This window comes from Phyllopteryx taeniolatus, chromosome 19, assembly GCF_024500385.1.
Source record: "Phyllopteryx taeniolatus isolate TA_2022b chromosome 19, UOR_Ptae_1.2, whole genome shotgun sequence".
Lineage (NCBI taxonomy): Eukaryota > Metazoa > Chordata > Actinopteri > Syngnathiformes > Syngnathidae > Phyllopteryx > Phyllopteryx taeniolatus.
In genome coordinates this window covers 14,054,839-14,068,356 of record NC_084520.1, presented here as the reverse complement: position 1 = coordinate 14,068,356, position 13,518 = coordinate 14,054,839, and the positions used below count along the sequence as shown (strand labels likewise).

Sequence of the window (13,518 nt, the reverse complement as noted above, 5' to 3'; positions counted from 1 at the left end):
GCGTTGCTCAGATTAAAAAAAAAAAAAAAAAAACATTTGAAAAACAACAGGAACTCCAGTAGTCTGCTTGGCTTCCCCTCCGATGGGATTTCGAGGAGTCAAAGATTGACAGATTGATCCTCCTCTCTCATCATAAGTGACTCAGCTTATTTCTGCTTGAACCCATCAAGATTCCGTTGAAAGTGGTGTTCCCGCTTCCAAGTTTGGACGATGATGTCATTTCCTGGCCCGGAACATTCCGGCAAGGGGTGCGGTTTCATTTTAACAAATGAAGGACAACATGAGGTCATTTCATCCAATATCAACAGGAATAAACAGGGCTAAAATACAGTGCTTTGGCTTTCCCATGTTGAGATCTGTTAAAAAACAAAATCTCAACTGTTTCTAAATAACTACTTAGTCAATTTTCCTTTGGATTAATTCAAGTATCACGTATCATTCTACTAGTATCAATGTATCATCTACTTGCATCACTCTATCCAACAATCTACCGCGTTGTATTAATCGACAAGTATCTGGGTTATCGATCTGTATCTATCTACGGTCTAATCTACCGGTATCAAGCTATCGACCAGTATCTATCCTGCTTTCCATCAACCAATCTACTGGTATTTATCTATCAATCCACTGGTAACAATGGAGCAATCTAGCTGTATCCATCTACTATCTAATCTGTTATCTAGCTAACAGTCTACTGATATTCAACTTTGTTTCTAAGCATCTTTCACTCTACCCCTATCACGCAATCATCGACGGGTATCAACCTGTTAAATCAAGTGGTATCAATCTATTGGTACGCATCTACCAATCCACAATCACAATGCTTCTAATCTATCAGTACGTATCAATCTACTAGAATCTGTCCATCGATCAGCTTGTACCTACATAACCGATACTATACTTAATATTCTAGCCCTTTACTAGTATCTATGAATCAATCTACCAATATCACTTTAAAGGTACCCATGTGTCAGTCAACCTATAACAATCTACCAGTTAGTGATACCAGTCTACCTGTATCAACGTTTTTGTATCCATCTATGAGTGTGTAACTATCAGTCTTGGCCATTTCGGTAACTGCATGCATCTAACATTATTGAGCTCACAAACTTTCCATCCATATCTCCCAGAATCTACCAGTATCGACCTGTATCTCTGTAATGGTCGACGATTCACAGTACTTCATGAAAACATGCTGCGAACATTGATACATATATACATATATATATATATATATATATTTGGTCTAATTATGACTCACCAAGTGTCCAGACACACGAAGACGACCTCCAGTTCAAGAGCAGACTTGCTGTAACGTATTCACTGACAGTGTAAACTCTCTGTAGGGTTACCCACCGATCAGGCAGGATCTAGTGCTTGAACATTAGAACAACGTTTCTTTCACATTTCGTTTCACACGATTAAAGAGTGCAAAACAAAAAGAGATTACTTACCGTTGATCACTTTCTTCCTAGCAGCCCCTGTGTTTGGTCATAATGTTTTGACAAGACACAGCACATGAACAAAGACAAGCAATAGGCTGACCTTCATGAACACTGTAATTCAAATTGATTTAAACAGCAGCCTTTGTTAACTCCACCAAGGTGGTCCAGTCGCTTGCTAATATTAGCGGGCAGACACAAAAGCAACTTACCCACATTTGAAGAGCGGCGAGGCCAAGCAAGGAGGAACCTACAGTTTGAAATCCGGACAAAACGTTCACAAGTAGCGATCGTGCAACGACACTACAAAAACCCTGATTAGCTTTAAAGTGAGAACGGTAACAAGGAACACGGAAAGTGTTATGACGCATCATTCAAAAATCGAGAGATAGCTGGCATTTCCAGAATCACCAAAGAATGTTAACGTATACTTTAATTTGACAAGGTTCTTTAAAAATTGGGAAAAGAAACTGACATCAGCAAGCAATGAGGGGAAAAAACTTGACATTTTTCTTCTCTTTTTTTAATATTCCATCATGTCGTTCATCCTTAAAATACACTGATGATTACTGACAGGCAGTCTCTCTCATCGCTTGCTTTGTTTTTTTCCTTTTTGTTTCCAGCGAGACCCTGATTCCTGTGTAATGACACTGTCATAGGAGCACTGTACAAACACACACAATTCGGGAACATGTTAGCTTACATACAATTCTTTAAAGAGCTGCAACATATTGACCATTTTTGCAATAACAATGCCCAAGAGGTTTAAAAAATAAACAGCATTTAAAAAAAAAAAAAAAAAAACTCACGGGCAAAATGTGCTATTACACAGGAATCTTGTTAAATATCAAAACAACAGAAATGCGCTTCTACACAATTGTGTGTGTAAATATAATCCAGGATAAAGGAAAACATCTGGCCCAATCTGTTTTAGAAAGCGGACAAATGACGGGAAATATCAAGAGAGGAGAGTAACAAAGACTTAAGTTTGTTTAAAAGCAAACACTGTACAGCTTTGAAAATTCTGCCCTCTGCTCTCGTCCGGCAATACAAAATGTAACTGTGGGAATAAAGTCATAGAAAACAAACTCAGCCATGGGAGCAAAATGTCCCTGCTTCAAGTGTATAACGTCGCCCGGTGTGCCAAATGTGAGGCCAAAGCAACCAAACAGAACATGGAGACAAGATTTTCCAGTTTTGTCTGTACATTAAATGCTAAAAGAGATCGGATATCGGTGCGATTGTAGTGCGTAGATTTCCTTCAGGCGGGAAACCGGTGGAGCTTTTAGCACCGTGAAACACTTGCTGACGTGCAAAAAAAGCACACAAAAAAGGACAATAATAAAAAATAGGCAGCATGTAACAGGCTTCGGCCAGCTTTAGCTTGAAATGAACTGCATAGCGATTAGCGTTTTCACTCATGCTGAGCAAAAGGAACGAGGAGGCGTTTAAACACAAACGAGTGAAGCTTGAAACAGAGATCCTCCGTTTCCTTTTCGGTCCTGTGGGTTCTTCAAAGTTCTTCGCCGCGGGAAAAGTCAAGTATGGTTGCACTTGAGGGCTTTTCACTTCTGTCCCCTGGAATTATATTGTCACAGCCAAACAGGCTCTCCTTTGCGTCGACGTCGCTCGTCTCAGGAACGTCGTCCGCGAGGCACCCGCGACGGTTCGGAGCGTTGAGGCCGCAGAAGATGGCGCTCAGACGCAAGTGCCCTGGTGTGTCGGCGCCACGGCCTTTCGATTCTTTAACCCCTGCGACTTCTCCTTAAAATCGGATGCTTTTTGCTGGGAAATGTCGATCAGCGCGCTGGCGACGATCAAGCCTGTTGGTGGGGCGAGACAAATGGACGATTGGTGAAAGAACACAACAAACAATTTCTATAGGAATGTCTATACAGTGAAATCTCCGTCACTTGCGAACTACTTCGAAGTGTTCCATATGACCCAACTAACAACTATTCCCTAGAAAAACTCATCGCACTCCTTGGCATTAGATAAAGGCTGTAATTTCTCAATTCCTCTACCAACTTAAAGTTTAACAACCACCACTGTTTTGAATTTAGACAAAAATCTAACATTTCCACACGCACATCTCCAAATTCTGTTCGTTACCTGATTGGCCGGGCGGCGGCAAGTTGGTGGGTCCCGACGGCAGCCGCATGAGGACCGTCAACACGGCAGCTTTGCCTCCGGAACACGGCTCCACGGCGACGGGTTTGGGCGCGCCCTGGAGAGGGCGTAAACGGAAAATAATCACACGTCATCAAGCAGAAATTAAATGACTTTTTCATTGACGGACATGATATATGGAGTTTTTCATTTACAAACCGAAAACCAGTTGACTGACTTTACTTAAATGAATACTTGTCTTTATAATAGAGTGTTTTTGGTATGATAAATTCAACTGCAGCTTTCGCCGCAATTTTTTGTTGTTTATTCGTAAACATTCACAATCTGCTCAAAAAGTATGTTTCAATACGTTTGAAGTGTGTGAGAGAGGCAACGCTATAACTTTTTTTTTTTTTTTTAATATGGTCCCTCTATGTTGTGGATTTTCACCTATTGCGGGTGGGTCTGGAAAATATCCCCCGTGAAGAACGGGGGTTCGTTCACTTTACGTGTGCAGTGACTGCCGAATGAACCTTTCGGATGACCAGAGAGTAAAAGCTATCGCGGCAGAGATGAGCAGCCCTCCCTCCCGAGACAAGCTCTTTAATTGGTCACACAACAACCACGACGACAGAGACGGTGATAACACTTGCGTGTCCCGCCGCCTGACATTGTGTGTTGAGAAGACCAACACTTAGACTTAATGGCCACAAAAGTGCTTGTGTCTCAAGCGTGAAAAACATGTCATCCTTACAATGAACGGCAAGGTTTTTTTTTGCAGTGTGTTTGGGAGAAATTGGGGAATAATAACACGTCTGACCACAATTGACTTCTTTCTGTCTGCCAGGCTCTGAATTGTGATGACAGAGGGCTCAGAGGCAGAATGTGCGAAAACGGGAATGCGTGTTGAGGGACTGATTAGTTTCCATTTATATGGTAGAGTTATTCATTTGGGTATACTGAAGGAGAATCTTTATGGCAGTACTTCATGTTTTTGCTTTTATAAGACTTTGTGAACTCACAGGTTTATTTTAAATGTCAACTGATAACTTCATCCTTTCAATATTCATACATTCAAAAAAACATATAGAAAAATACATGACTATTTTAATAAACTTTACTTATTATGGGCCACCTAGCTTCTGGTGGGCACCATCTTCCCAGAGGCGACCATGATGTCAGCGATGAGAAGTTGAGCTGCACTGAGCGGCATCCATGCAGTTGTTCTGATCAATAAACAATAAATGCCAATGGGTCGCTGTATGAGAAACAGTAGGAAGTTGCTCCAAAAACTGTTCAACGACTAATTTTTTTTTTTCTTTCTTTTGGACTGAAATGGCCTTGATAAGAAAATGGCTCCACACGAACAATAGTCATTCACTGTGAAGAAAAAGTCAAAATGGGAACACAAATTAAATTCAACTGTGTATGAGATAGAAAATATGTTTCCGTCACGGAATACGAATATTGATGTGCAATATACGCAAGCCAAGTAGGTCACGTGATGAGAGGAAAACATTAGCGTGCAATGACAACAGATGGGGGGAATTGAGGGTTTGGGGGGGGGGGGGGGGGCAACGTGCTCTGTCTTGCACTGGCATCCAAGGGCAATCATGTTGTCAGTCGGCTTCACGAGCACTCAGGTGATCCCCGCTAATGAGTCGCTGCATTCCCGCAAAAAAGCAAAGGGGGCCTAAATTGCCTCGTGCTAATCTAACGATAAATCAGAATCCACCGCATTACGATGCTTTTACACGGATCACTGGGTGAGACGTCATTACAGCTGTTCCAAACAAAGCTCAAAACATTGGCGTGGATTGTAAAGCGTGGAAATGTTGCTTGTTTCCCTTTTCGTGGCTCAGTGGTACGAATGTGAACATTCAAGAAACAAACACTGATTTCAAGGTTTTACATTGACAGGACATTTAAGACTGGGCGCGCTGCCTGTTTGTTTAGAAAGAGGGACCTCGAGCACAAAAAAACAGTATGTTTGGGGTTAAGCAAAGCTATTTATAAAAAAAAATATATAAGATTGGTTCAGTCAATAAAATAAAAGGTCCTAAATTGTAGTCAGTGTGTAAACAAGCTGTCTGTACAAACAGGCGGTCAGAAAAATGTGTTGTCAGTGTCCTCTTTGACATCGACAAGTATTTCTAACAGTTAAGTGATGCCAGATGCTAAGCAATTAGGTTTATAAAAAAGAAAAAAAAAGAAAAAAGAAAAAAAAAAGAGGTTTATGTTTATACGGTTAACCTTCAGCTGCTGCCAAACAATGCCATAAAATTATTGAATTGCCCGTTTCACTTGACTCAGCGGTATTTAAAATTAGCCGACATCATGCACGTATGATTTAAAAGCAGTAGAACGTGGTAGTTTCTGCTTAAAATATCAACTTTGGATGCTGCAATAGTCTGTAATGAGAACAGCATTTCTGTTGTTGCTTTGGCAACAAATTTATTTTATTTTTTTTAAATAGTCTTAACTTTATTTATTTTTTTCTTTCCAGATAATGTGAAAATAAGTGCGTATGCTGGCAACGTTACATGCATGAGTGATGATTGAGGTTTAGCCGATACTGTGTGATTTTTGTTGTTGTTGTAATGTACAATTATGAACCTCAAGAAATGTGTGTTGCTGTTTCTAACAGTGTTTGTTGTCAAATGTGTTGGCAACTTTCTTAAAATGATGCACGGACATCTAAGTGAAAGACCTTTTTTGGTTCACGCCGCATCTTGCAACGGTCAACAAACAGAGGACGCAGGATGTTTTTTTTTTTTTCCTGCGGTTATCATTTCCACAACAGCTTGGGACAGTGTTTACCGCAATTTTCTCCAGTGGGCACAAACCTTCTTCCTTAATGCGCTCTGACAAACAAACAGCTTTGCCTGGCGTCCGAGATGGGACGGAAACACACTAACGGAACTAATTCGGCTATAATTAATTTGACACTCACAAATAGCTCATGATCAGTTCGTTTTTTTGTAGGGTGTGTGGATTGAGACTGCAGCAATGAATTGCACTCAGAGAGCTAAGAAGCACTGTTGTTCTCCTCTCCTGTTCTTTACGCTGCCCTTCACGACGCCGTAATGGACGGCGAGCAGCGCTCAGCAATACACTAATGGCTAATGTAGTGCCTTCTCGCTGGTTGCCACAGTGATTTTATTTCTCTCGGCAGCAGGTGACACAGAGGCGGCCTTGGCTGAGGAAACACTGTTGCTCCTCTGATGTCAATTTGAGCATGTAGCTCCCTTTTATTGCTTCCAGCTATGCTTTTATCCCCAGTGACATTGAGCCCGCTGCTGCACTTCCTTCAAGATTTCTTTTCTGCTTTCTATTATGTATGTGATGTATTGAAATGATTGGACGAAAGGTCAGATGTTTTTTTTTTTTTTAAGACTTGAAGTTACAACAACAAAAGCAAAAATAACCATGTCTCCTCATGTCTCTCCTGAATGTACTGATGCAGTCTCCATCTTTTCTTATAACTATATTTAAAAAAATAAATAAAAGCTGGGCATGATGACATCATTTCTTGCTTATAAAAAACATTTAATTGGTAGCAGTGATTCCTGAGGACTATTCAAATAAGCAGGGGTGGGCACACCTTTGTGCTCAAGGACGACATTTCATTTTTAAAATGGACAGATGGGACGGGCCATTTGCAGATAAGGGGAAAACGTGTATGCATACTGTGTGTAGTAAAATACTTACGTCGGCCATCGGTTGCAGCATCTCCATTTGCTCTCCTCCTCGAGCGTCCAGCACGATGGCAGCCGAAGCAAAAGGACGACTGGCCATTTGTTGACGCTCCCTCATTAGTTGCTGTGAATAAAAAAAAAAAGAAAAGAAAAAAGAAAAAAGTGAAATAATGATCAGTAAAAGAATACTCGCCAATACAATGCTACATATAACAAAAACAGAAGTGTTAGAACGATAACATAAGCATCAACTGAAAGTATAAGGTATTTTCTTAGACGACTTCAATATTTGGAGTCAATTAATAAAACAATAAGCATACATTATATAAGGTATACAGTATTGACGACTACTTCCTAATTATCTTTAGGGTGTGTTTAGAAAGTAGTAGTCATCTGATCTTAGTGTGGCAGTTTTATTAATTCTTTGACCAAAGTGGGGAATTTTTTTTTTTTTTTTTTTTTTTTTTTTTTTTTTTTAAAACCAGCTTTGCATGACGGGATTTCCTGATACAGTTACAAACACAAGCTGGTTCAAATAGGACACCCAAAATCAAAATCCTATGTATGCTGCTGGGATACAAGACAAGTAGAAAATGAAAAAGTGGGGCTGTTGCAACGTTCCTCAACCCTATGGGCGTTACGCTAAAAATCAATAGGAGATATCCATGGGAAAACACTGAAACAACATCCATGCCGTAAAAACCCGGTCGTCGTTTTTCAACTCTGAAGCAATATAATGTGAACGACTGATTATAAATATTTGATAATCACGCAGAAATCTGAAAGTTTGACCCCGTCTCTGTCCTGCAGAAAATAGCTTATTTTCCCCCACATCACAAATCAATACTGTAAAACAACTAGAGCCACACTTTTCATTCACAACGCTGCATTTGATCAATAGCAAAACGGGCCACTGTATTAGCCGCAAGGACACTGCTGATTGATTATTGGATTTGCGATGAGCTCAGGTTTGCTGCGTTGAAGATCAAGGATCAATTAGTCGCATTATGCAGCTGTTCCTTGAGCTCAATATTCGCGTAGTAGTAGGAATCCAATTTGTTCAGTGATACAAAAGATGTCAGAACACCAAGTGCTTGTTGGCAATAAAAATGCTTGTTTCCCTGACGACATTTGTCCTTAGATTGCGCATTGTGCAGTTTGCAGTGTTAAGGACCATGAAGTTGTAGTAGTAAATTAGCAGCATATCATGCACGGTCTTCTCTTAAGTTTAATTCAGTGGGAACGAGTGTCGAAATGTAGCCCCGCTAGGCTAAATTTAATCTACTCCTTTGACCACGTGACAGCATTCAAGCTGTTTATTGCTACTACCGGTTGTAGTTAATGGTTAGCCAATGTGTCAACCAAAGGATATTTAAACACAAACAAACACTCAAGCAAAACATGTCGATGGACAATATAACAATACCCAAAGACATACAAGCCTGTATCTTTACTAAAAATGACAGAAATTACTTAATTAATTAGAGTGACCAGGACACGCTTGTAAAAGAGCATTTTATTTCTCAATGAGCTTTTCCTGGCTAAATAAAGGTTGAATAAAAAAAATAAAAGTATTGCCACTCATGCCCAGATCCAACCACAGGATTTCTGCCCCGTTATTGGCTCGATTAGCTATCGCGGACGATTACCCACATCGGGCCTGACATATTCAATCAATGTTAAGAGTTCAACAAAAAAATAAATAAATAATGGGGTTAGAGGTGAAACCAGGACATCTGCCACATGGAACTGAGATTGATTTTGCTCGCCATTCTTCCCGTGCGTTAAAACTTTAAGCCGCCACATTGTTGCACATCTCTGCTATTAACCACCTTATAGAGACATCACATCTATCAAAATAAGCCGCTGGGCCCAGCCGAAGGTCAACAAAGAGGAAATTTGACCTTCTCAGAAAGATAAAGCAAGATGTAGGTGCCTGCAGAGAGGTTGTAGTAATGTTTTGTTGTTGTTGTTGTTGTAATTTCCAACACCAAAGCTTCAAATCCAACAACATCAATCCTAAATGTCAGATAGCCGCAACGTTATTTATCACGTCGCAGTGTTAATTTAACGAAACAAAACACCGGCAAGGGGAGGCAAAGTCAGGGAGGAGCCTCATGTCCGGCGACGGCGTAAAATGCGCTGGGAATACGATCATCACAATAACAGAAAAGATTCTAAATGAATAACTTAAGTGAACGACAAAAGGTTAGAGTGAAGTCCGTAAAACCAATTAACAAGTGATTTTGTCAAGAACACAAGCTGGAGTCTTTCACTGCCGCGATAAGCTTGCACACATTAATATGCGACTTGATTAATTTGGCAAGTGAGCGCATGAATTATCTGTCTGGTGAATACAGCCTTTCCCTCCTTTCATGGGGCGCTATAAAACGTGTCATCCCGCCTCTGAGCCTTTTGGGCACCTTAGCAGGTCACTTTGTGCTTTTTCCTGCGTCACGGTGCGCTCCCACTGGCACAGCCCTAAACACAATGCCATAATACATCAATTTCGGCTGAAACTGGCAAGCTCAACGCAAAATTCTTCACACTTTTATTGTGAACTGAGGTGATCCACTTGGATAAAATGTCATAGCGTTCCACATTGATATGACGAACGCAAACAACACTGGCTGCGTGCGTGTATCTTGAGAATTCCCATTATTACCTGCTTTGCTGTGAAGTAAGCACCCCATGGCAAAGCCCTTATCGGGTGACTTTAGATGAAATTACTCAAGTTCAAACTCAAATCCTCAAGTCCAACAAGTTTTCTAAGTACAGGATTTGGCAATGTTTCCGTGAGACGATTTCCAAGGGAAGGATGATCTTATCAAAACGACGCATAAAGTGTTGATTAAGATCTTCAAGGGAAGTCACGTTGCCACGTAAGGGGAGAATAATGTGGTCAAAAAGTCGCATCAGCGCAAACACAAAAGCTCATTAACCTAGCGAGCTAGTGTAATTAAAACAAAGTGCATTACAAGTGTTAGAATTTAAATAATTGATACTTAAACATACTTGCGCCTGTACTTAACTTAAAATTTTCAACCCGCATCCTTGCAATAAAAGATTCTTCCTTCGAGCTCTTTAATTACTCTGTCATGTACTGCAAACTGAATGCAGAAACATCAATCGCAACTTTAAAAACTAAGCCCATTGCGATTGGTAACCATCGCATAGCACGTGGTACCAACAAAGAGCCCATATTTGATGCCAAAGTATGTCCACCCAATGTCAATGTGTAACGTGATGAAAAGCGTCTCCCGTGAATTGAGCGTGCGATGCAGGCACAGCATTTCTATTTGTCCTCACATTTCAGCAAATTTTGGGTCCGTAGATTTCAAGCAGCATATCATGCGTCTTCAATTAAGATACTTGTTTCCGTGACAACATCAAAATCAACCTGCAACATGACGTAAAGCCAGTTTGTGAGCCTATTCTTCCATGATTCCATCGTGTGACACCAGCACATCTTAACTATTTGTCATAAATTGTTTAGACATTTTGAGCCACGGGTGAAGACGCTAAACCATGGGTGGGTTAAGTATGGTCGGCAGTCCACAGACAGCCTGTTCCATACTTTAATCCGGCTCACCGGTTTCATCGAGCGTCCTTTAATAATGATTGAACTAATGATTGTTTTAATATGTCAATTATTATTAATTGAATCAGATTTAAAAAAAAATAAAATAAATTCCATTCCTTTATTCAGAAAGGACATCATTTCAAATTGACAGTGCAAAAACTGCACAAAAAAATGTATTTGGATTCAGTTACTGGTTGTAATGTCAGAAAAGGCAATAATGTTGCTCTAAGACGTTTGAAAAAAGATTTGGGACGGTGATGTTACACATGCATTTGCTTTCATGACATATTAAAGGCTTTTAATTAGGAATAAATTAGAGATTTTTTAGCATATTAATTTAGCGATTGAACATACTTTTTGATCGATGTGTGGATGTGAGTGTGCAACGGTATATGATAGCATTATAAGGTATAACACCAACTTGAACAAAGCGGTAATTGGGAACTCAAGCAAGATGGCGTTTCCCCCCCCCCCCCCCCCTGAAAAGTAGTGTTTTTGGTAGATACAAGGATTCCTCCCGACATTGACGACATATTTCCTGTAGCCTTTTTTTTCCGAATGGCCTGGCCTGTCTTAAACCCACCCCTGCGCCAGACATTGGAACGACAAGGCGACCACTGAATCGCTACAGTGGAAAGTGCAAACATGTTGTGTAAAACATCTTTTAACGTATGCTGCCGTCTCGTGAAATGAAATGTCAGCGCCTCCCACCTACCGCAATGGTGGCGTCAAAGAGGTCAGCGCTCATGTCCTGCGTTGTGGCATTTACAACTGTTGTATCTTCCTACCTTTGTCCCTGCTCGTGATCCAAGCCTCATCACATGACCTCAATGCATATAATGCATATTTCCAAATAAAGCAGCAGTATCTTTGCTAGGTACCCCTTCCATCTGCGTGGAAAGAAAATGTGCCTTGGATAACAGAATTATATATTAATAATACCAGAACTTGAGTATCTACTTACTGTAAAAATGAAAATTTGAATTCATCTCTTTGTTTAGTTTGATGTGGGAACTGAAGGGCAGTGACAAACTTGATAACACAAACGCCAAGAGGTCCAAAAAAAATGTAAAAATTAAGTGAGCAGCATTTTAATGAAGGCAGACCATCTGCACGCATTAATTATTTTACTGACTTTAATTCTTTAGACTGGCATAATTCTCAGTCATGATGGCAATTATTCTTGTTTATATTCCCATTTCAATTAGTGGCAGGCGGATACAAAACCCACATCCTGATTGTCAATGTCAGCCGAAACAAACACTGCAAACTAGCCTCGTTGGAGTCAATCGGCCGACTATCAATCGATTAAAATCACTTTTTAATCATTGAATTTGGCCTTTAGGTGGGTTAAAGGGCACTTACTTCTCGCCGACGCGAAGCCCAACAGGTCTGCTTGATCTTCCACACCACTGCTGCCACCAGGAGAAGCGACAGAAAACAACTACAGGAAGACGTAAGGCAGAGATCAGAATAGGGAGACGATGAACGACGAAATCATGAGCTCAATCAAATTGTCTCTCTTACTTTTAAAAGTATATAAAATACAGGATATTTGAAAACTTCACTTACTTTACTAGAGCAGTGATTCTCAAAGTGTGGTACACGAAAGAATCACTGCCTAAGTACAGGTCAGTTGTATTTAACAAGTTTAAAACAATTGCCTTTTATCTTTAAGAAAGTCTTGATTTTAAAATGTATCTAGGTACATTTGCATTGAACTTGTATGTGGAATCTATTTTAATTGAACTTTCAAGTTTTTTTTTTTTTTTTTTTTTTTTTTTAAATATTTACTATATTTAAGCATTGCTAATGTTCAAGCTTTTTAGGAATAAAAAACGCTTGGCTACAACGCTACTGTATTTTATTGTTGGCCATGGTGGTGGTAACTTGGAGAGCTAAGTATTTTTTAGGTGGTACAAGTGCAAAATGTTGCTATTATCGCCGTCTTCTCTCCTTGTCTGCACACTTTATGACCAGCTAATAACGCGAATCTCAGTAGTCTCCCCCTTTATAAACAGCATATGTAAATCATGTTGCCTTTCTTTCCTTCTTCTTCGCCATCGTGATGGATTGTATGTTTTTCTTCCAACATACCAATTATAGCACAATCGCTGAGTCAGCACGAATAGAGTTCATCTCAGAGGTCTGTAAAATACTCAAGTAATACTGATGTTCATAAAAATATGATAGTAAGAAGGTACTTGGTGAGTCTATAAATCGTGTGTCTACATTCATTTCCAAGTTAGAAAGGAACATGAGCCTGCTCCTGATGTGCAGGCACAAAGATAATTACGCCGCGATGTGAACTACATCCTGTAATTTGAGCAACAAGCCCTCGTCTTTGGGGGCCAGCAGCGGTAATCTCCTTTCAGCGGGGGCACATTACCAGCTCGGACCTGATGAACCCAGGAGCATTTGTTTGATATTTAAACCTGAACGGGCTATCAGTTAGATATACGGCTGAGATGGGCGTAACCGTGCGATCCGGCAACGGTGCCGTTGATGGCTGTGTGAAACGTGATCGCACTGGCAAGGACGAGAAGCAACGGGGGCAAAGAGAAAAGGTGAAATCCGCTGTAAGCAATGGGGATACATCAAACAGCATGCGAACACACCTCGCAGCGTGGGAATGCTTTCGTTCTAAAAAATGACAAAATAAATAAAAAAGGTACCGCGATTGCCT

General features: G+C 40.3%; 1 protein-coding gene across 2 annotated transcripts in view; it reads right to left on the bottom strand.

Moving 5' to 3' along the window:
• Positions 1-1,857: 1,857 nt before the first annotated feature.
• The window catches only part of atrnl1b (attractin-like 1b), a 53,671-nt gene continuing 42,010 nt past the window's right edge, over positions 1,858-13,518 (bottom strand). For both annotated transcript variants that reach the window (XM_061755482.1, XM_061755483.1), the window contains 4 exons: positions 12,198-12,276; positions 7,263-7,373; positions 3,555-3,669; positions 1,858-3,265 (listed from right to left, as the gene is read on the bottom strand). In XM_061755482.1, coding sequence (XP_061611466.1) covers positions 3,141-3,265; positions 3,555-3,669; positions 7,263-7,373; positions 12,198-12,276 — 430 coding nt within the window. In that variant the 3' untranslated portion in view covers positions 1,858-3,140. The remainder of the gene's footprint in view (positions 3,266-3,554; positions 3,670-7,262; positions 7,374-12,197; positions 12,277-13,518) is intronic.